Genomic DNA, 24,674 nt, shown 5'->3' with positions numbered 1-24,674 from the left:
TAGGCATGGATTTCAGGAGCATGTTCAAGTACTTTGGAGAGGAAACAAAGGTTAGGGATAGGGTGCCAGTCTGCAAGGACAAGAGGGGTCAAAAGTTGGTTTTTTGGAGACGGATGATGACTAACTTTAAAGGGAGAGGACAGTAGTAGAGGAGGAGAACAGTTAACTGTAGATTTAGTCTATATATATTTCATTTCATACAAATATCTAGTCATTGTATAGCTTTTTTTTTGCAGTGTCTTAATTTTAGGGTACGTATGTGGATGTCATGTTGGCAATGATACATATCTGCCTCTTGGTGTTTCAACATACTAGGTAGCGTTAAATAGTTTGCTTCCATAATCATGTTGCTGCTGCTCCTGACAGCAGAAAATGCTGATCCTTGTTGCCACCCCATTCCCCAGTCTCCCTCTTGGACTCCAGTAGCTTAAGGAAAAGACCCACTATTTCAGGGAAATTGGGATGGGTATTTAATGTGGTCTTGCCATCGGCATCCACACCCAAAGAACCTTTTTTTGAATAAAAAGTTCTGCAAAGCAATAGGACTTGCCCTGCTCTACTGCCAAGTTTACCAACATCCTCTCCCCTCCCCTCCTCCACTGCCGAAAAACTCATTCTTACAAACAAGTTAATTGCCGTTGTCAGTTGTCTTTTGATCGATGATGGTGTCTACTTAGGATTGCAAATTTCTGCAGTGGGCCTTCATGTGACTGAACAGGCCAGTTCTCGTCCTGTAGATCTTTGGGCACATGGGGCAGGATGTCCCATGAGGTAGTGGGATCTGGAGTGAAGGGTTTGCTTTTTTTTTCTCTGCTCTGTCTCATTCCATTTTTTCAATGTTAGTGATTTCATAATTACTGTGTAATTTGGCTAAACTTATCATGTTTGGAAATAGTCATTTGGTAGTATAGAACTAGAGTATTGCTGAAAAAAGAGGCAAAGTTTTTAGTCTTGCACTCATCAGGACACTTTGCAAGAATATCAGTATAAGGGGAAAACAATTTATACTGTATGTGAAGAGCGCTGATTGGTTGGCAAGTGGACTTTGATTGATTGAGGTATTGCCATGGAGAATGCACTAGTGATGGTGGATGACAGTTAACTGCCAAGCATTGTTTGAAATTTAAACTAGGCAGCTTGACCCTGACTGATCATGGCATTGCCCCGAGGAATGAGTCAGCAAATGGCTGTCACTTATTTTGTTTAGCTGAAACAGGAATGTGTATACATGTTCTTTCTGACTGCAAAGAACAGGGCCCTGTGTATTAATACATTAACTTACCTGTACTCGAATTTACATATTAATACGCAGGGCCCTGTTCTTTGCAGACAGAGCATGTACTCATGTTGTGCTTGTTTCAGCTAAACAAAAGTGACAGCATTCACTGACTCATTGGCCAAGGCATTGTCCAGAAGAATCAGGGTCAAGCTGCCTAGTTTAAATTTCAAACCATGCTTGGCAGTTCACCGTCAGTCACAGAATCACAGTGCAGACGAGGCCCTTCGGCCCATTGAGTCTGCACCGATATATGAGAAACACCTGACCTACCTACCTAATCCCATTTACCAGCACTTGGCCCATAACCTTGATTGTTATGACATGCCAAGTGCTCATCCAGGTAGTTTTTAAAGGATGTGAGGCAACCCGCCTCCACCACCCTCCCAAGCAGTGCATTCCAGACTGTCACCACCCTCTGGGTATAAAAGGTTTTCCTCACATCCCCCCCTAAACCTCCTGCCCCTCACCTTGAACTTATGCCCCCTTGTGACTGACCCTTCAATTAAGAGGAACAGCTGCTCCCTATCCACCCTGTCCATGCCCCTCATAATCTTGCACACCTCGATCAGGTCGCCCCTCAGTCTTCTCTGCTCCAACGAAAACAACCCAAGTCTATCCAACCTCTCTTCATAACTTAAATGTTTCATCCCAGGCAACATCCTGGTGAATCTCCTCTGCACCCCCTCCAGTGCAATCACATCCTTCCTATAATGTGGTGACCAGAACTGCACATAGTACTCCAGCTGTGGCCTCACCAAGGTTCTATGCAACTCCAACATGACCTCCCTACTTTTGTAATCTATGCCTCGATTGATAAAGGCAAGTGTCCCATATGCCTTTATCACCACCCCACTAACATGCCCCTCCGCCTTCAGAGATCCATGGACACACGCCAAGGTCCCTTTGTCCCTTGGAACTTCCTAGTGTCATGCCGTTCATTGAATACTTCCTTGTCAAACTACTCCTTCCAAACTGTATCACCTCACTTTTCAGGGTTAAATTCCATCTGCCACTTATCTGCCCATTTGACAACCCGCTTATATCTTCCTGTAGCCCAAGATACTCAACCTCACTGTTAACCACCCGGCCAATCTTTGTGTCATTCGCAAACTTACTAATCCTACCCCCCACATAGTCATCTATGTCGTTTATATAAATGACAAATAATAGGGGACCCAGCACATATCCCTGTGGTATGCCACTGGACACTGGCTTCCAGTCACTAAAGCATCCTTCTGTCATCACCCTCTGCCTCCTACAACTAAGCCAATTTTGAATCCACCTTATCAAATTACCCTGTATCCCATGTGCATTTGCCTTCTTTATAAGTCTCCCATGTGGGACCTTGTCAAAGGCTTTGCTGAAATCCATATAAACTACACCAACTGCACTACCCTCCTCTACACACCTCCTCAAAAAAATTCAGTCAAATTTGTTAGGCATGACCTCCCTCTGACAAAGCTATGCTGACTATCCCTGATCAAACCTTGCCTCTCCAATTGGAGATAGATACCCTCCTTCAGAACTTTCTCCAATAGTTTCCCTACCACTGACGTGAGACTCACTGGCCTGTAGTTCCCTGGCTTATCTCTACAACCCTTCTTAAATAGCAGAACCACATTAGCTGTTCTCCAGTCCTCTGGCACCTCCCCCATGGCCAGAGAGGAATTAAAAATTTGGGTCAGAGCCCCTGTGATCTCCTCCCTTGCCTCCCTCAGCGGTCTGGGACACAAAATCATCTGGACCTGGAGATTTGTCCACTTTTAAGCCTGCCAACACCTCCAATACCTTGTCACTCCCTATATCAATTTGCTTAAGAACCTCGCAGTCTCTCTCCCAGAGTTCGATACCTTCATCCTCATTCTCTTGGGTGAAGACAGATGTGAAGTATTCATTCAACACTCTAGCGATGTCCTCTGGCTCCACCCATAGATTGCCCCCATTGGTCCCTTATGGGCCCTACTCTTTCTCTGGTTATCCTCTTCCCACTGATACACTTATAGAATATCTTGGGATTTTCCCCACTATTACCAGCCAGAACTTTCTCATATCCCCTTCTTTGCTTTCCTAATTGCTTTCTTAAGCTCCACCCTGCACTTTCTGTACTCCACTAATGCCTCTGCTGATTTGCTTCCCTTGTACCTGCTAAAAGCGTCTCTTTTCCTTCTCATTGTAACCTGAATATCTCTGGTCATCCATGGTTCTCTGGGCTTGTTACTCCTTCCTAACACCCTAGAGGGAACATGTTGAGCCTGTACCCTCCCCATTTCCTTTTTGAACACCCCCCACTGTTCTTCTGTAGATTTCCCCACAAGTAACTGTTCCCAGTCTACCTTGGCCAGATCCTGCCTTATTTTACTAAAATCCACTCTTGCCCCAATCCAAAACCTTTTTTTGCAACTTTTCGATTTCTTTGTCCCTAACAAAATTAAACTGTACCATGTTGTGGTCGCTATCGCTAAAATGCTCGCCCACCTCCACCTCAGCCACCTGTCTGGCTTCATTCCCCAGAATTAGGTCCAGCACTGCGCCATCCCTTGTTGGACCCTCTACATATTGACCTAAAAAGTTCTCCTGTACACATTTCAAGAAATCCACTCCATCCAAGCCCCTAACATTATGTCTATCCCAATTAATGTTGGGAAAGTTGAAATCACCTAATATAATTACCCTATTATTTTTACACACCTCCACAAATTGTGCACATATTTGCTCCTCAATTTCCCGCTGACTATCTGGGGGTCTATAATAAACACTGAACAATGCGGCTGCCCCTTTTTAATTCCTAAGCTGTACCCACAAAGCTTCATTCAATGTCCCCTCCAAGATATCACTGGTGCATTGTCCATGGCAGTGCCTCTGCCAATCAGCGCACTCTTCACAGACAGTATAAATTGTTGTCTCCCCCTTATATTGATATTCTTGCAAAATGTCCTGGTGAGTGCAAGATGAAAAGCTTCAGCATGTCTCTCTTCTCAGCAATGTTTGGGAATGTTAATTGTATTTTGTTGTTGAATTGAAGACTTGATTTTTTTTGAATCATATGAAGTGCCAAATTTTTGTTCAGGCTTCTGCTTGAGTTCATTTAGGTCACCTCCTAATTTGATCTGTTTGGATGATCTTTTTAATTAAATGTTGTTAGACTTGCTTAATCATAACTTTGTTTCCTAGATGACAGGCCGGAAAGGTAGGGTTGTGAGCAACGATGACGGCAGCATATCTTATGAATCTAGATCAGAACTTGATGTTCCTGTAGAAATCCTCAATATCACAGAAAAGCAGCGATTTATGGATGGAGAGAAGGTATGTGTAATTTCAGCCATTGATTTCAGAAAGGAAATTGTGCATACTATAACAAACTGTCCTATTTGCTTATCAGAATATTGCAATCATTTCGGAAGCAGCCAGTTCTGGTATTTCATTGCAAGCAGATCGAAGAGTTAAGAACCAAAGGCGGCGAGTGCACATGACCTTGGAATTGCCTTGGAGTGCAGACCGTGCCATTCAGCAGTTTGGTGAGATAATCTTACAGTATTGTGTTTATTTCCCTAATCTTTGTTTAATAATTTTGGCTTGGTTTAGCAAATAGTGTATTTTAGACATTTAGATATTATTTAAGCAGGTCTCGACCATTTAGGAGTTTCATCATGAAGGACTTTTTAATGCAAAGGGTGATGAAAAATTGGATCAAATGAAATTTTCAACTGAAATGGGAAGATTTTTGATCAAGTATATCAACAAATGGCGCAAAAGTGGATAAATGGAGCTCCCTATCAATGATAATCTAATTGAATGGAGCAGGATCAAGAGGCCAAATGGCCCACTTGTATTTCTGTGATGTGTCTGAGGGCTAAAGGTAACACACAATTACCTGTATGCAAGTCCCAGTATATTCATGTATCTGAAGCAATTCTTGTACGTCTTAGTTCAGGTGTTCAGATCAAAAAGTTTATTGGCATTTTACTGTGACTTTTTTTTAGAATTATCATATACACTATGTAAAGTTCCATTGCTGCCTAATAGAGGTCACTAGCATGCCTGTTACTACTGTGCAAGTGGGTTTGTGGTAGCTTGATCAGGTTGAGAGCATGTAGTTGTCTTGCTTAAGATATGCTTTAAAACTTCTACACAGAAAATCCAAGCGTGAATTAGAAATAGAGTATTGTTTATTTTGTTAGCTGGCTCTGAAATGCTGCCTGTCTGCATATTAGTGGGAAAATTGGAATTGTTTCTGTTACGGGATAAGATTATAATATGACTTGGCAGGAATGGACAAAGTGGAAAGAAACAAATTGTTCCCAGTGATTTGAAGGGTTGAGAATGAGGGGCATAGATACCACCTTTGTAGGACAAGGCGGCAGGGGACACAACCATTTGCAAGTTCCTCTCCAAGCCCCACGCAGTCCTGGTTTGAGCTTTATTGCTGTTCCTTCATTGTCGCTGGATCAAAAGCCTGGAACTCCCTCCTGATCAGCACTGGGTGTACCTACACCACATGGACTGCAGCAGTCCAAGAGGGTGGCTCACCACTACCTTCTGAAGAGCAGCTAGGGATGGACAAGCCAGCATCACCCACATCCTGTGAAAGCAATTTTTTAATATATTCAAGAAATTTAGGAACTAGGACTAGACTTGATACAGGATTTTGAGACAGAATGCAGTTGAAGCAGAGACCATGTCAACATTTTAGAAAAGGGTTAGCTAGATCTTTTCAAGAAAGGGGGATAGAGCAACAGGACAGACACATGGGATTGGGATGAGCGCTCACGTGGAGGATAAGCTCACATTGTGGTTGTGCTGAATTGTCTGTTTCCATGTAGCTCTTTGTGAATACCATCTGCTGTTGTAATTTTGCATTGAGTGACATGACCTGTGGTGAACTGTCTTCGGGTGTGCCATGTGTCACTGATTAGGTGTGTGGTATTGCTTCCTTGAAATTGCACAAAGTGTGCTCAAATCCTTGCTGTCAATTGAACTTGATTGCAAAGTTCCAGGTGTAACTAAATCGATCCTATTTGTATTTCTGCATGTCAAGATAGAAGCAGGATTATGAAAGGAGTGGCTCCTGGCTTGGTTCAACAATACCTGGGTAACTGAGCTTGGTGTTTTTGCTGGAACTGTGAAATTATGTAATTGTTGTTTTATTCACAGGTAGAACACATCGGTCAAACCAAGTGACTTCTCCTGAGTATGTTTTTCTCATCTCGGAATTGGCAGGAGAACAGAGATTTGCATCTATTGTTGCAAAAAGACTTGAAAGTTTGGTAAGCTCATGTCTCTCAAAATAATGCTTTTGAACAGCACAGCATTTTCTCTCCATTGTAAGTTCAACTAATGGATAGAGCTAAAATGTTGCCAACCTCCGGTCCAGTTAGATGCTTGTTTACTTGCCTTGCCTACCTTTCTCCACTCTGGTCTATAAAGGTGACTGACTAAATGGCAACAGCATGAGATCTTTCCTTTGGCAGATATATTTGTCATATGTTGCCTTTTATTGCTTGTGTGATGCAGTTCATTAAATGACTAGTTGAACTTCATATGTTCTCAAGATTGTATTAAAATAGGCTCTTTTTTTAAAAAAAAATGTACTCTAGCTTTCATACCAAGTCTCTTCTTTCCCCGGTGCAGAAATACAAGATCAGAAGAGAAAGAAGAAAGGCACCATGCAAATTGAGCTCTCCTCCCTTCTGCAAGTCATGCTGATTCTGAGCGTATGACTTCCAGTAGAGAGAAGGAAGAATTTGCATTCTTATTGCAAAGCAAAATATTGTGGATACTGGAAATCTGAAAATTAAATGGGAAATGCCAGAAATGCTTAGCAGTTCCGGCAGCATCTGTGGAGAGACTTTTGAGTGAAAAGTCACCGACTTTTAACCCTTTCTTCTCAGATGCTGCCAAACCTGAACATTTGCAGCATTTACCATTTTTATTGTATTCCTATGGTGTGCAGTTCCTATTGGCACAGAAGATGAAATGTCCTTTCATTGGTTGACCTTTGAAAGCCCATTTGAGGCACAAAGCATGATGATTCACTGATATTTGATGCCCTGTCCTAACTCCAACCACTGGGTGTGTAGAAAGCAGGCGTTTTCAATAGAATCACATATTAGACTTGCTTTATAAAAAACAGATTATGTAGTCTTTTAAAACTATAATTGTTTCCATTGCTCTGCACATTACCCCAGTGTTGATGGAATACAAGCATTTATTCAGATTATACTGAACATAATGAAAGGAATTGATGTTGAAGATTTGTGGGGGGGAGGGGGGGGGGTGTCTTGGTGTGAGATGGTTAATGAAATTTCCACTTCGTTTGTGCTAATGCTCTACATGTATCAAAATTTCTGCTTTGAGTTAGCCATTTTAATAGAAAACTGCTTTCATAACATGGCAACAATTTAACAGATGCCTGGCCCTTGACACCAGAAGCTTGATCAGGATCTGTTTTATTGGAAAACATTGCATATCAAAGCTTTTTTTTAAGTTGATACTTGATAACATTTGCCTTTTGGACAGGGTGCTCTCACACACGGTGACAGACGAGCCACTGAAACCAGAGATTTGAGCAGGTTCAATTTTGATAACAAGGTAACGTTTTGATTATTTTGCCTTGAAGCATTTAGTGGGGTTTTATTGTTGTGTATTTATTGTGATCTTTTACCTTAATAGCTAAGTTTATTATATATTTGGTCACCTCTATGTCAGTCACTGTGTGTACTTTGCCTGCGTGTTATCTTGACCAAAATGAACAGGAACCTTAACACGGATAAAATAAACTTGTGCATTGTATGTGTAACATTCTTGTTAATAAGCAGCTAGTATTGCAATGTGGTGACTGACTGTTTAACACTTCTGCAGTATGGAAGAAATGCCCTGGAAATAGTAATGAAGTCCATTGTAAATCTGGACAGTCCACTGGTATCATCGCCCAAAGAATATCTTGGGGATTTTTTCAAAGGTACAGTACAGATTTCTGTTCAACTTCTGTCAGTTTTGAGCAGGGTTAATGAACTCTCTTACATTTTCACTTTAATCAGTTTTCAATACAAGAATAGCCATTGGCAAGCAACCAGGCTATTATAACTTAATTGGTCTGCAGCAGTTTTAAAGTTTTTTTTACAGGCTGATATTTCCCTATTCTGTTATTTCCTATCAGTGTAGCCTTGGTTCAGTAGTAGAATTTTTACCTCTGAATTAGAAGGTCGAGTTCAGGGCTCACTCGAGAGAGTTGGGTTAAGCTGACACTTCAGTGCAGTATTGAGGGAATGCTGTACTGTTGAATGAAATGTTACACCGAGGCCTTGCCTCCCCCCCTTTGGATGGATGGCACTATCCAAAGGGCAGGGGAGTTGTCCTGCCAGCATTTATCTCATTGCTGTTTGTGGGACTTTGCTGTGGACAAATTGTAACCTTTCCTGTCTTTGCAGCCATGACAACCTTCAAAAGTACTTGGATTGTGAAGTGCCTTGGTACTTCCTGAGGCTTTGCAAGGTGCTATGCAAATGTTCTTTGCTTACCTAAAGCAGCAAATTCTCTTGGCGTCACTATTTCAGTTCATTGGAGGGAGCCAGATCGTAATATACATAGAATGAAGACGTTAGCACATGATTTATTGACTTGTCAAACTGTTTTAATAACTAGTCATACAGTCTGTTTAATGCATAAACAATACAGGTTATATATGTAATTTCAAAAAACATTCTTGAATTAGATGCCAGTATTAGTTGTTTGGACAAACAATGTTGATTTCTTTCTCTTAGGAGCTTTCAAACTGCTCTTCCCATTTTTATTCCTTGAAATGCAAGTTCAACAGCTAGGTGACATGAGTTCAAACAGAGTAAAATCTTTTAAGATAAAAGCAAATACTGTGGATGCTGGAAATCTGAAACAAAAACAAAATGCTGGAAAAACTCAGCAGGTCTAACAGCATCTGCTGAGAAAAAAAAGAGTTAACGTTTTGAGTCCTTATGACTCTTCAGAGCTCTGAAGAGTCATAAGGACTCGAAACGTTAACTCTGCTCTTTTTTTCTCCACAGATGCTGTTAGACCTGCTGAAGTTTTTCCAACATTTTCTGCTTTTGTTTCAGAGTAAAATCTTTGTCTTGCTTAGGCATGGAACAATTTTACTGGTCATAATTCAAGTGCTGATCAAACGGAAGATTTTGTAAACTTCTAATTGCATTTAATTGCATGCAGGTGGTGGGCATTAACTGGGGATTCACTTGAGCTGTCTAAATAGACACACACTGGTGGTTGGGTTAGGTGGTGTATTCTTGTAACGTTTAACTCTAAATATAAAAGTGTGTTTTTAAAAATGGCTCCAGCCCTATCCTTCACATGGCTTCCTCCTTTACCAACAGTAGACAATCCACGCAATTCTTTTTCCCCTCATAGACAGTTTTTTAAACATGGAAACACATGGGACAGAAAACACATGGGACAGAAAATGTAGCATTTAAATTAAATATGATTAACATTTGAAAAGCACTATGAAAGGGTACAGGAAATGGGATAAGAGTACATTGTTCCATTTTAAAAAGCTGGCAACAACATGTGAAATGGACCCAGTGGTCTCATTTTGTGTTGTAATTTCTATCATTCTGGAAGAATGATGAAAAATGAACCGTGAAAATGAACTGGATTGATATCTGTTGATAATGGGACTATGGTTGAAACGGTTGTTAAAAGGCTTGGGAAGAAAACCAGCGAAAGACTGATTTATATTAATGCACTGCATGACTACAGGACGTGCCAAAGCACTTGTTGTCACAGTTGTAACAAGCACAGCAAGCTCCCAGAATCAGTAATGTGATTAGCAAATAATCTATTCTGATGTTGATAGAGGGACAAACATTGACCAGGACACCAGGGGAAACTCCCCTGCTCTTTGAATCAACATCATGGGATCTTGTGCATTCACCTGAAATTGATCCCTGTGTTAGGGGTCTCAGTGCTAGACACCAATCATGGCCTTCGGATATAGTGGACGTAGAAAATTAAATGGCGTTTTCTCGATCTGTTTTTCTTTTCTTTATATGAAGTAGGAGAGGTTGAGTTGGTAAAGGTTGAAGGGGGTCTTTCTTGATCCATTGATGCACCTGGGGAGGACAGAGCAACAGGCCAAATGGTAAAGAATGTCAAAACTCAGAAAATTTACCTTTTCAACATATAAGTAATTTGGTTTCTCATTTGTATTGTTCCTGTCTAATTTTGTAATACGGTAGTGAATCAATATCATTGATCCATGTTAATTGCCTGACACCACAGACAAGGTTTATTTTTGGATTTCTTACATTTAGGATTCTGTACTTGCCATTTTTCTAAAACAAATGTCTAGGTGGCCAAGTCCTGACCCGTTCAACATCTGCTCTGGCCACATTGAATCTCCTCTCTTTTATACAGCCCACATGGCCTCTGTGTCGTATCTCCCAGCCTAACATGCCCTCTGCCAAAACTGACCTGGCTTATCTTCCCAGCCACCTGTCCCCAAAGAGCTTCACATATGGAGTTACACAGATAAGTGTTGCACTATTGCCTTTAATCTGCCTGGTGCACTGGCACTATGAGAGGGTAAATTTGTTTTATTTTGAGTATTAAATTACATTATAAATATTAACTAAATTCAGCTGTTTTTGCTTGAATTTTCTTTATTTTTCTGATCTTTATCATGTTTGTGCTATTGCGTGTTCAGAAAGAGTAAATCATCTTGTAATGGAAAGGACATTAAGGTTTTTTTAACAAAAAAATTGTTCTTGGAATGCTGGCGATGCTAGCAAGCACTGCATTTATTGTTCCTCCGTTGCTGCCTTGAAAAGGTGTGGTGGGCTGTTAAGACCAGCTGAATGGTATGGGATTGAGTCCATTACAGGGAGAGACAGAATTTATAATGGAGCATAGGGAAATGGCAGAGAAGCTAAATAATTATTTCCTGGTGGAAGATACAAGAATTCCCCCAGAAATAATAGTGAACTGAGGGACTAGTAAGAATGAGGAACTGAAGAAAATTAATGGGCAAAGAAGTAGTATTGGAGAAATTAATGGGATTTAAAGTTGATAAAACCCTGTGACCTGATGATCTAGTGTTGAAAGGGGTGACTGTAGAGATAGTGGATGCTTTGGGGGTCATCTTTCAAAATTCTATAGATTTTGGAACCGTGCATGGAGATTGCAAGGTAGCAAATGTAACTCCACTCTTTAAGAAAAGAGGGAGAGAGAGAACTACAGATCTTTTAGCCTGACATTAGTAGTAGGGAAAATGCTGGACAATGAAGGATGTGATAACTGGACACTTAGAAAATAATTGTAGGATTGGGCAGAATGAATATGGATTTATGAAAGGGAAATCATGTTTGACAAACCTGTTGGAATTTTTTGAGGATGTAACTAGAATAGATAAGGGAGAACCAGTGAATGTGTTTTTGAATATTCAGAGGGCTTTTGATAAGGTACCCCACAGGAGATTGGTAAGCAAATTTAACGCACGTGGGATTGGGGTAATACAATGGCATGGATTGAAAATTGGTTAACTGACAGAAAACAGTAGGAATAAAATAGGTCATTCTCAGGTTGGCAGGCTGTGATTAGTGGGGTACCACAAGAATCAGTGGTTGGGACCCAGCTATTCACAATCTATATCAATGATTTGGATGTTGGAAACAATTGTAATATTTTCAAGTTTGCTGATGACAAAGCCAGGTGGGAATGTAATTTGCGAGGAGGATGCAAGGAGGTTTCAAGTGGATTTGGATAGGCTACTGAGTGGGCAAGAACATGGCAGATGGAATATAGTGTGAACTTATCCAGTTTGGCAGAAAAAACCTGGATGGCAGAATCTTTCTTAAATGGTGAAAGACTGGGAAATGTTGATGTTCAAAAGGGAGCTGAGTTTCTTTGTTCATAACTCACTGAAAACTAACATGCAGATGCAGCAAGCAATTAGGAAGGCAAATGGTATGCTGCCCTTTGTCGCAAGAGGTTTTGAGCACAGGAGTGAGGAGTCATGCTGCAATTGTGTAGAGCCTTGGTGAGACTGCACTTGAAGTACTGTGTACAGTTTTGGTCTCCATGTCTTAAGATATACCTGCCATCAGGGGAGTGCAATGAAGGTTCACCAGACTGATCCCTGGGATGGCAGGATTGTCCTGTGAGGAGAATAGGCCTGTATTTTCTGAAGTTCAGATGAATGAGAGGTGATTCATTGAAATATATAAAATTCTTACAGGGCTTGACAGAGTAGATGAATGAAGGATGTTTCCTAGGGCTGGGGCAAATGGAACCAGGGTAGTAGTGTGTCAGAAGAAGAGGTAGGCCATTTAGTACTGAGATGAGGTGGAATTTCTACATTCAGGAGGATGATGAATCTTCAGAAATCTCTATTCCAGAGGGCTGTGGAAGCCCAGCCACTGAGTATCTGCAAGACAGAAATAGATTTCTAGATATTCAAGATAATAAGGGATATGGGTATGTGTGAGAAAAATGGTGTTGAGGTAGAAGTTCAACCATGATCTCGTTGAATGCGGAGCAGGCTCAAGGAGCCAAATGGCCTATTCTTCCCATTTCCTATGTATCTAGTTCAATGAGGCTTGAATGACTGGTGAGGTAGCCCATGCTACTCTCCTATTGGTTACTAGAGATCATGTGATCATCTTTAACAAGTATTCCTAAAGTTACTTTGCACACTAAATAAAACCAGAATTATTACATTCCTCCCCCTTTAACTCGGCTATACATATTATATTTACATGTATGTATTTTTCAAGACAACATAATATTTACACTGGTTAAGGAATTTACAAGTTCAGTCTTTCAGTTGGTTTCCTGCTACATGTGGAGCTGCGACATTCCACAACTTCAGATTCTTTGTCAGGAATCTCCTTTTCCGGAGTTGCCTGAACATCAGGTGCTTTGGCGGGCACATGGAGTTCTGTATCCTCAACTCTTATAGGAACATCAGACATGTCTGTCCTGAGTTGAGTACCCTCAACAGGAAATGCAGACCCGGTCATGGTCACTGGTGGAACCAAATCTCTCTTCCTTAAATGGTACCTCCGTGTGGTAAGATAGAGATCCAGTCACTGCACTTTTTTCACCCGGTAACCAGTTTGGTCTTTCCATGAAGTGCTTCATGTATACCGGCTCTCCCATGGTAAATTCCCTCTTGCAACTATGCCAGTCGTGTCTAGTTTCCTGGCTTCCCTGGCTCCTTTCCACCTTCCCCTCTAAATTCAGCATTATTAAGCTCAATCTCGCCCTGAGACGGCGTTTCAACAATAGCTCCGCAGTTATTGACACCTGTTGTTGTATGAGGGGTAGTCCTGTAATGAAAAAGAAAGTGTGCTAGCTTGGTTGCCAAGGAATTGCCAGTTAGCTTTTTCATGCCTGCTTTGAATGTTTGAACCGTCCTTTCAGCCAATCCGTTTGAGGAAGGGTGGTACAGTGCAGTTTTCACTTGAGTGATACCATTGAGACTGATAAACCATTGAGACTCAGCACTCATAAAATGCCGTGCCGTTATTGAAAATGACTACTTCTGGTAGTCCGTGAATGGCAAAACTCTGCTGTAGTTTTTCAATTATAGTGCCCGATGTTGGTGACTTCACCTCAATATGCCCAACCATTTTGAATGGGCATCGACAATGAGCAGAAACATTGCTCCCAGGAAAGGTCCAATGTAGTCAATGTGTAACAGCACCCAGGGTCTACCTGCCCACTCCCATGGGTGTAATGGAGCTGTTACTGGCAACTTTTGCAGTTGCTGACATTGCACAGTGCATTACGAAACTCTATTTCGCCATCCCTCCCAGGCTGCTATAGATAGCTGCATGTTATGGTCTTCATTCGGGAAATTCCTGCATGGGCACCATGTAGTTCAATTAAAAGTGGCTCCCTTCTCTTTGGAGGAACTATCACCCATGCTCCCTTCAATAAGATGCCATCCTGGCTGGTTATTTCTTGTTTCCAGTTGAAGTATGGTTTCATTTTGTTAGATACGGGCTCCTGTGGCCAACCATGTAGCATTTGATCTCATACTTGAGATAGGACAGGGTCCCAACTTGTCCAGTCAAGCACATACCGGTGAGGAATCTAAGAAATTTAACATTAAAACAAGTTCCTGTGGAACTGGGACCTGCTCATCATCATTTTCTTGTAAAGGTAAATGACTAGGGGCATCAGTGTTTGTGATTCGATTGCCAGGCTTACGTATGAAAGTGTATTCGTATGCTGCCAGAATTAAAGCCTATTGTTGTATTCTTGCTAAAGCTATGGGTGGTATAGCCTTTGTCCTCAAACAATCCTAACAGTGGTTTGTGGTCTGAAATGATTGCAAAATAGTGGTCTCCATTCACAGAGGATATGGCTATCCTCCTCACTATTTACCACCCTACCAATTTTCATGTCATCCGCAAACTTCTTGATCATACCCCCTACGTTTAAGTCCAAATCATTTATATACACCACAAACATCAAGGGCCCCAGCTCTGAGCCTTGCGGAACCCCACTGTAAACAGACTTCCAGTCACAGAAACATCCCTCTACCATCACCCTCTGCTTCCTGCCTCTCTGCCAATTTTGATCCAACGTGTCACTTTGCCTTGGATCCCATGGGCTGTTACTTACTTGACCAGCCTGCCATGAGGGACCTTATCAAAAGCCTTGCTTAAGTCCATGTAGACTACATCAAGTGCGTTGCCCTCATCAATACACCTGGTTACCTAAAAAAAAAAAATTCGATCAAATTTGTCAAACACGACCTTCCCTTAACAAATCCATGCTGACTATCCCTGATTGATCTGTATCTCTCCAAGTGCAGATATATTCTGTCCCTTAAATTCTTTCTGGTAACTTCCCCATTGCTGAGGTTAGGCTGACTGGCTTGTAATTTCTTGGTCCATCCCTTCCTCCCTTTTTAGTAATGGGACAACGTTAGCAGTCCTCAGGCACCTCACCTATTGCCAGAGAGGATTTGAAAATTACTGTCAAGGCCCCTGATATCTCTTCCCTTGCCTCCATCAGCAGTCTGGGACACATTTCATCCAGGCCTGCGGATTTATCCACTATAAAGGCCGCTAAACCCGTTAGTACCTAGTACCTCCTCTCTCTGTTAATTTCCTCTAATATTTCACAGTTCTCCACCCTGATGCCTATATCTGTGTCGCCCTTTTCCATTGTGAAGACTGACGTAAAGTATTCATTGAGGACTGCACCCGCATCTTCCGGGCCCCCACACACATTACCTCTATTGCCCCTAATTGGCCCTACTCTTTCCCTAGTTATTCTCTTGCTCTTTATATATTTAACAAAGTCCCTTTTGAGTTTTCCTTTATTCTACCCTCCAATGCACTCATTTAGCTTCCCTAATTTCCTTTTTAAGTTCCCCTCTACACTTCTAATACTCCTCGAAGAACTCTGCCGTATTCAGCCCTCGGTATCTGCCGTAAGCTTCCCTTTTTTTCTTAATCCTCACCTTTATGTCCCTTGACATCAGGGTTCTCTGGACTTGGTCCCCCCCTTTGTCTTTATGGGAACATATTTGCCCTGTACTCGCTATTTTCTCCTTGAATGCCTTCCACTGCTCTGACGGTTTTATCTGCAAGTAGCTGTTCCCAGTCCACTTGGGCCAAATTGCATCCTGTCTTAGTAAAATTAGCCTTTACCCAGTTTAGAACTACTCCCGGCCTAGCCTTATCCTTTTCCATAACTATTCTAAAGCTAACTGAGTTATGGTCACAATCTCCAAAATACTCCCCTACTGGTACGCCTTTTATCTTCCCAGGTTTGTTTGAGTGTTAGGTCCAGAACTGCCCCCTCCCTTGTTGGGCTTTCTACGTACTGGCTAAAAAAAAGTTCTCCTGGATGCAACTTATGAATTTTGCTCCCTCCCTACCTTGCGCACTAAAACTATCCCAGTTAATATTTGGGTAGTTAAAATCCCCTACTGTTACTGCCTTATTATTCTTACACTTCTCTGAATTTTGATACATATTTGATTCTCTATCTCTTCCTGACTGTTTGGGATTGTATAATACACACCCAACAGTGTGTTTGCCCCTTTTGTGTTCTTTACTTCTACCCACATGGCCTCATTTGATGATCCTTCCAAGATATCATTCCTCCTCACTGCTATAATTGATTCCTTGATCAATATTGCAACTCCCCTCCCCTTCTATGCCCCTCTCTATCTCATCTGAATACCCTATAACCAGGAATGTTGAGCTGCCAATCCTGCCCTTTTACCCAACTCTCGGTCATAGCTATGATATCATATGTGCCCTCAGCTCGTCTGTCTTATTCCTCAGGCTCCTTGTATTAAAATGTATTCCATTTAGCCTTGAAGTTTAGCTTACTACTTTCTCATCTAGCCTATATTTCCTCTGCCTTCCAGACTCAATTACTAGCGTTTTAACTTCTAATTCCATCTCAGCTTCTCTCCCCTCTGAACAATTTTTCAGGATCCCATCCCCTTGCCGATTTAGTTTAAATCCGCCCCAACAACATTAGCAAACCTCCCCATGAGGATGTTGGTCCCATTCCTGTTCAGATGTAACCCACCCAACTTGTACAGGTCCCACCTCCCCCAGAAATGGTCTCAATGCCCCAGGAATCTAAAGCCCTCCCTCCTGCACCATCTCTCTGGCCACACATTCATCCGCTCTATCCTTCCGTTCCTGTACTCATGGCATGGGAGTAATCCAGAGATTACCACCTTTTGAAGTCCTGGTTTTCAATTTCCTACCTAATTCCCTAAAGTCTGCTTGGAGGACCTCATTTCTCTCATCTTATGTCATTGGTCCCATCATGGGCCACGACCTCTGGTTGTTCACCCTCCCAATTCAATGTCCTGCAGTTGTTCCGTAACATCCTTGAGCCTGGCACCCGGGAGGCAACATACCATCCTGGAGTCATGCCTACAGCCGCAGAAGCGCCTGTCTGCTCCCCTCACTAACGAATCCCCTACCACTGTTGCCCTTCCACACTTCTTCCTCCCACCCTCCCACCCTGAGTGGCTTGACCACCCACAGTGCCATGGCCTTTGCTCTGGTTGGCCTCCACAGAGGAGCTGTCACTCTTACCATTTTCCAAGGCCGAAAAATGGTTTGCAAGAAAGGTGCACTCGGGGGATTCCCTCACTACCTGCCTGGTTGCTGCCTTTTGTCTAGTGGTCACCCATTCCCTCTCTGTTTGCACTTCCTTAAGCTGCAGGGTGACCACTTCCTGAAACGTGCTATCCATGAACCCCTCAGCCTCGTGAATGCACTATGGTGGTCCCAGCTGCCACTCAAGCTCTGAAACCCGGAGCTCAAGTTGCTCCAGCCAGAAGCATCTCCTGCACACGTGGTCATCTGGACCGCCAGGAGCGTCCACGATTTCCCACATAGCGCAGGACGTGCAAATCATAGGACTGAGCTCCCCAGACATAACTAAATAGAATATGGACCCTTGCTTTTATTTTACCCTTACTCCTAATTTGAGTATAGACTAGATGCTAGATCCTCTAGATAGACTAGATCCTCTAGGTGCTGCTGACTGCCTGTTCCAGGGTGGCCCTCTCGCACTCTCCCTTGTTAGTCAAGAATCTGTCCACCTCTTCCTTCAAAAGTATCCATTGACCCTGCCTTCACTGGTATCTGAGAAAGAGAGTTCTAAAGATTCAGGACCCTCTTGAGAGAAAAAATTTCTTCTCGTTTCAGTCTCAAATAGGATACCCCTTATTTTTAAACTAGTTCCCCTCTCACCCACAAGGGGAAACATTGTTTCAACATCCACCCTGTCAAGTCCCCTCAGGATTCCATATGGTTCAATAAGACCACCTCTCAACCTTCTAAACTTCAATGGATTCAGGCCTAGCCAGTCCAATCTTATTGTGTAAGATACCCAGATCGCTCTGTAGCTTCGAGTTATGCAATCTCTCTCCATTTAAATAACATGCTGCACTTCTATTCTTCCTGCCAAAGTGGACAAGTTCACATTTCTGCCACATTTTTTCTCACCCACTTAACCTGTCTCTACTCCTTTGCAGAGTCCTTATGTCCTATTCACAACTTACTTTCCTACGTATCTTGAAGTCATCGGCAAATTTAGCAACCATGCATTGGGATGCTTCATCCAAGTCATTGATATAAATTGTAAATAGTTGAGGCCCCAGCACTGATCCAGGTGGCACTCTACTTGTCACATCTTGCCAATCCGAAAAGGACACATGCCAACTCTCTGCTTCCTGTAAGCTAACCAATCCTCTATCCTTGCTAATATGTTGCCCCCTACACCATTATTTTACATAGTAACCTTTGATGTGGCACCTTGTTAAATGCCTTCTGGAAATCTAAGTGCAGCACACCCACAGGACCCCTTTATCCACGTTGCTTGTTACTTCTTCATAGAACTCCAATAAATTAGTCAAACATGATTTCCCTTTCACAAAACCATGCTGATTCTGCTTTTAAGATGGAGATGAGCAATTTTTCTCAGGGTCATTAGTCTGTTGAATTCTCTTCCCCAGCAAGCAGTGAAAGCCAGGTCAGTGAATTTATTCAAGGCTGAGTTAGATTTTTGATTGACAAGTGAGTCAAGGGTTATGGAGGCCAGACAAAGAAGTGGGGTTGAGACCATAATCAGATCAGCTAAGATCTTATCGAATGGCTCAGCAGACTCAAAGGCAGAATGGCCTACTCCTGTTCCTAACTTGTATGTTCCAATGCATCACTTATTGAAGCTTTGCTGTAAATGATAATTAAATCCTGTCGTGGGGCTTGAACTCCACTTTCTGACTTGGGTCAAGAGCATTACCAATTGAAACAACCTGGTATGGAGCTCACCCTTGGTATAGTGAGTGACTTTACTGGTATGGCGTTTGGGACAGCTTCATAACTAATTTTCACAATGCTTTTCAATGTTGCCATTTCTTATCAAGTACATTTCATGCAAAGTGGCATTTTGCATTTGTGTCCCTAGATGTTCGACAGGGATTAATTGGTGTGGGTTTGATAAATGTTGAAGACCGTTCAGGACTGCTCACACTGGATAAAGGTAAAAATGCATTTAAACTTGGACTCATTATTGATGGTAGTTTTGTAACTCAGGTTCCCTTGTCTAACCATATATGGAATCAATTTCAGATTATAATAATATTGGCAAATTTCTGAATCGAATCCTTGGTATGGAGGTACACCAGCAGAACGCTCTATTCCAGTATTTTTCGGACACTTTAAGTGCCGTAATTCAGAATGCTAAGAAGAATGGAAGATACGATATGGGAATTTTAGGTAAGTCCGTGGTTTTCTACTAGCTCTAATGAGAAGTTGATTACATAGCAGTTGCTGATCTGCTTTTGTTTTCGGACAGATCTGGGTTCTGGGGACGAGAAGGTGAAGAAACTAGAAGCCAAGAAATTCTTAACTCCAGGGTATTCTGTATCAGGACATGTTGAAATTTATACTGTAAGTGTCTGACCATTTGGTATGGTGATTTGTATTTTGCATCTTCTGTTGCTTTCCTTCTCTCTACCCCAGAGATGTTGTCCTCACCTGAGGTACAGTTCAACAGGTCTTCATTGTTGTGCCAGAGCATCAATGGAGCTAGGTCCAGCCCTCACCTGAGGCCCAAGTGCATGCTGTCAATGGGTGTGCATGAGGATCAAGACCTCAACTAACTCATGCTCTCACCTCTGCACTGCTGAGTCAGTTGTTACTCCTCCTGTTGCGGAGGTTACCATTGACCAGAGACAAAAGCAGATCGGAGGCTGGGAATTCTGTGGCGAGTAACTCGCCTCCTGACTTCCCACAGCCTGTCCACCAACTGCAAGGCACAAGTCTGGATTGTGATGGAAAAGTCTCCACTTGCCGGATGAGTACAGTTCCAACAACACTCGAAGCTTGACACCATCCAGGACAAAGCAGCCTGCTTGATTGGCATCCCACCCACAAACATTCACTCCCTCCACCACTAATGCACAGTGGCAGCAGTGTGTACCATCTACAAGATCACTACAGGAACTCACCATGACTCCTTAGCACCTTCCAAACCCACGACCACTAGCTTCTGGAAGGACAAGGGCAGCAGATGCATGGGAACACCACCTGCAAGTTCCTCTCCAAGCCACACACTATCCTGACTTGAAACTATATTGCTGTTCCTTTTCTATCGTTGGGTCAAAATTCTGGAACTCCCTCGATAACAGCACTGTGGGTGTATTTACACCACATGCACTGTAGCAGTTCAAGAAGGCAGCTCACCACCACCACCTCAAGGGCAACTAGGGATAGGCAACGAATATTGGCCCAGCCAGTGATGCCCAGATTCCATGGAAAAAATAATAAAAATGCTGGAGACCTGCACAGACCAGGGATTGAATTCAAAACTTACCAGATCTTCATAGCTATTTACTGGTTGCTGCAAATGGGAAAGTGTCCATTCCCAAATAGTAACATGGCCTAAGCACAGTCACAAAAAAAACCAAATATCTCAAAACGAATTAAAAGGTTCAAATGTCTAAATAGGATTTATGGTAAATCAAGTTATACAGTTAACATTTTGCTTTTCGGATTATAAATGGGTGTTTTAATACAAAATTTATTTTTGTAGATAAGTGTTGAAAGAGGGATGTCCTGGGAAGAAGCTACAAAGATTTGGGCAGAACAAATGGGAACAGATGATGGCTTCTATTTGTCAATGCAGGTAAATAAGGAGAGAAATGCAATGAGCGAATACTCTAGTGGATGTTACCAAGGATACATTGTAGTAAAATGTGATTCTTTGAATACCATTGATGTGGAGTGGTAGTTATCCTTGAGTAAATTGAACATGATATGGTTCAGTTTACTCTGCCTGCCTGTGTTCCCAGCCCCCTGAGATTGTGTATAGAAGCCACAACAGTAGAACAGAGGACACCTGTCAATAACCAAGTGGTTAGTGTAAACTCTGTAAGGTTTGCAATTCTGTAATTTGTTCAAGCCTTTGGGTTGCTGGAGAATCTAGGTTCTAGCAATATGAGATCTACAGTTTTGTTTATACGAACTAACAACTGAAGAATACATTGTGGAAATTACAAGGTACTTCAGGTGCTGGCTAATAATCAGGTTAATGCAATAATACTGAAGACTTGTGCTCCAGAACTTGCTGCATTCCTAGCCAAGCTGTTCCAGTACAGCTACAACACTGGCATCTAACCAGCAATGTGGAAAATTGCCCAGGTATGTCCTGTACACAAAAAGCAGGGCAAATCCAACCCAACCAATTACCACCCCATCAGTGTACTCTCGATCATCAGTAAGGTAATGGAAGGGGCCATCATCAGTGCTATCAAGCAGCACTTGCTTAGCAATAACTGCTCGCTGATGCCCAGTTTTGGTTCTGCCAGGTCCACTCAGTAACTGACCTCATTACAGCCTTGGTTCAAACATGGACAAAAGAGCGGAGTTGAGGTGAGAATGGCTATCCTCGACATCAAGGCCACATTTGACGGAGTGTGGCATCAAGGAGCCCTAGCAAAACTGGAGCCAATGGGAATCAGGAGGAAAACTCTGCTGGTTGGAGTCATACCTAGCACAAAGGAAGTTTGTGTTTGTTGGAGGTCAGTCACCGCAGCTCCAGGACACCACTGCAGGCGTTCCTCAGGGTAGTGTCCTCGGCCCAACCAGCTGCTTCATCAATGACCTTCCTTCCATCATAAGGTCAGAAGTGGGGATGTTCGCCGATGATTGCACAATGTTCACCATTCACGACTCAGATACTGAAGCAGTCTATGCCCAAATGCAGCAAGACCTGGACAATATCCAGGCCTGGGCTGACAAGTAGCAAGTAACATTCACGCCACGCAAGTGTCAGGCAATGACCATCTCCAACAAGAGAGAATCTAACCATCACCCATTGATATATGGTATGACTATCACAATCCCACACTATCAACATCCTGGGGGTTACCATTGACCAGAAACTGAACTGGACTAGCTTTATTAATACTGTGGCTAGGAATCCTGTGGCGAGTAACTCACCTCCTGACTCCCCAAAGCTTATCCACAACCTACAAGGCATATGTCAGGAATGTGATGGAATACTCCCCACTTGATTGAATGAGTGCAACTCCAACAACACTCAAGAAGCTGGACACCATCCAGCACAAAGCCCACTTGATTGGCACCCCTTCCACAAACATTCACTCCCTCCACCACCAATGCACAGTTGCAGCAGTGTGTCCCATTTACAAGATGCACTGCAGAAACTCATCAAGGCTCTTTAGACATCATCTTCCAAACCTATGACCACTACCATCTAGAAGGACAAGAGCAGCAGATTGACGGGAACACTACCACCTGGAAGTTCCCCTCCAAGCCACTCACCATCATGACATCATTGTCGCTGGGTCAAAATCCCGGAACACTCTCCTTAACAGCACTGTGAGTGTACCAACACCACATGGACTGCAATGGTTCAAGAAGGCAGCTCACCACCACCTTCTCGAGGGTAATTAGGGATGGGCAATAAATAGTGGCCTAGCCAGCAAAGCCCGCATCCCTCGAATGAATAATAAAAGGAACCACAGCTGCAGGGAGAAAAAAATAAGCTGGTTTGAATTATATCCTTCAGAGTATAAAAACGGGCTGCAGCCGGAATGTAAAATCATCCATTCAATGACTTACCTGCTGTGTATTTCAGCATTTCTTTTGCAGCTTTGTAGAAGGAAAGTGAAAGATTGGGTGGACAAAATGGAACAGGTTTTCTTTTGTTCCCAAAGAAATCAGCTATTTGCCTTGAACATAAAACGTCCCAAATCACATTTCACATAGAGAACAGATTGAGTGGTAGTAAGAGAATTGGGAGAGTTGATTGACAGCACAATTGAGCTTTAAGGTTGAGGTGGCTTGTCAAGGCAGGGAGAAAAGTAACAGGTTTGGGTGGAGGAGGCTGAGTTTGAACCTTGAATCCTTTTACTACAATGTAAGAATTCTTTGCAATTCTGATTTTTTTTAAAAACATCTTAAAGCAGAATATGAGTGACATTGTTAAATATTCATAGTATTCATTTGGTTGAAGTATTTAATCTCAGTTTTAATGCCCACTGTGTATTTCCTTTTGTTTAGTCTAAGCTTTCTTGATTCAGCATTGTTCTTCAGAAAGTACACAAACCTAGATCAATTGGAGAAAAGTCGGTCACTCTGGAACTAGTTAATTTTCCAGTTTAACTACTGATTCCTGAAATTCTGACTGTTTTGTACTTGGCACTAATGAAAGCTACTTACAGGAAGAATATTTGGGAAACTTTGCTTTCTTTCAGACAAAAGGATTTTGGTTAACCAAACCAGTAAGGACAACAAAATTGCACATTTTAACAGTATTTGCTGCTTTGCCAATTACCTCCTTCAGGTGGGACAGGATCCAGTTGCATACTTGTCAACATAACATGGACTGCAACTGGGTTTTTTTCTAAGATTTGTCCTGTTGTGGAATGCTGCATCTGTAACAGAATATTGAATCTTGGTCATTGAGCTCAGATAACTCAAAGTAGGAACTGAAATTGAAATCCATGGCTTGGAGTCTACAGAGTTGATGAGCTTCTGTGAGCACACTGACCACCTGAGCATTATTCTTAAATGTCAGCACACTGTTTTAATAGATCTTGAGGTGTGTTGGTATGAGTCAGGCCTTTTACCTAGAATTGAAAGAGTGGGAATAGGAGTCTCATCCATGCTCACTGATGGGTGATGAATTCTCCATCACCAAACTCCTGTTAATGCTCAATGGGGAAGCAAGTTCCAAGAGATCATCGTTACCCATGTATTAACATGAAATGCACTTAACTAATTCTAGCATCACTGGTTTTGTCAGGAGTGCATGGGTCCAGAAAGTACTAGTTTTTATCCATGTCGACTCCCTTCAGAATTTCTTTTGAGTTATGGATTCAGAGTTTAATTCGCCAGTGCTTGATTATGATAACATTGTTTTTTCTGGGGTTTATATAAAGTGCCTGGTACAAAATGCAACTGGAGCAAGAGTGGTTATTGTTTGTTGGTGTGAATGCTGATGGGCAGTATGCCCTGTACCATGGGTCATTGTATTACATTCCTGGTATTTAAATTTATTTTGGTAAAAATATCAATCTGAAAATAAATTTGGGAAGGGGTTGGGTGAAATATACTGGTGACGAAACATTACAGGCTTTGCACCCTGTTCCGTTTTCCAGTGCACCTGAGAAGGGTCAACACTGCACTTTTAAAAGGCACAGAATTAGGAAATTAGGTGGTTTTACGAATGTTTGTTCCAGATTTTTAAAAACTTAGAATTTTGCGAAACTGCTGAAAGCTGAATGCCATCAGGTCACGATACAGCATCTGTTTCAGAACTTAAAATGGCCATCAAAGTTTCTTTAACTTTGCACTTTGTAATCAAGACCAGTTCTTGTTAT

The 24,674-nt window shown here is 42.2% G+C and overlaps 1 protein-coding gene across 4 annotated transcripts in view; it reads left to right on the top strand.

The window, feature by feature from the left end:
- sbno1 (strawberry notch homolog 1 (Drosophila)) overlaps positions 1-24,674 on the top strand; it is a 151,392-nt gene that overhangs the window by 88,150 nt on the left and 38,568 nt on the right. For all 4 annotated transcript variants that reach the window (XM_078554593.1, XM_078554592.1, XM_078554590.1 and 1 more), the window contains 9 exons: positions 4,451-4,582; positions 4,659-4,794; positions 6,431-6,543; positions 7,796-7,867; positions 8,138-8,237; positions 19,229-19,303; positions 19,393-19,539; positions 19,619-19,713; positions 20,858-20,950. In XM_078554593.1, the coding sequence (XP_078410719.1) occupies positions 4,451-4,582; positions 4,659-4,794; positions 6,431-6,543; positions 7,796-7,867; positions 8,138-8,237; positions 19,229-19,303; positions 19,393-19,539; positions 19,619-19,713; positions 20,858-20,950 (963 nt within the window). The remainder of the gene's footprint in view (positions 1-4,450; positions 4,583-4,658; positions 4,795-6,430; positions 6,544-7,795; positions 7,868-8,137; positions 8,238-19,228; positions 19,304-19,392; positions 19,540-19,618; positions 19,714-20,857; positions 20,951-24,674) is intronic.

The sequence above is a fragment of the Cetorhinus maximus genome, chromosome 12 (assembly GCF_964194155.1).
Source record: "Cetorhinus maximus chromosome 12, sCetMax3.hap1.1, whole genome shotgun sequence".
In the NCBI taxonomy this organism is placed as follows: Eukaryota; Metazoa; Chordata; class Chondrichthyes; order Lamniformes; family Cetorhinidae; genus Cetorhinus; species Cetorhinus maximus.
The sequence above is the reverse complement of the archived record's forward strand: the minus strand, read 5'-3'. Positions and strand labels throughout refer to the sequence as shown.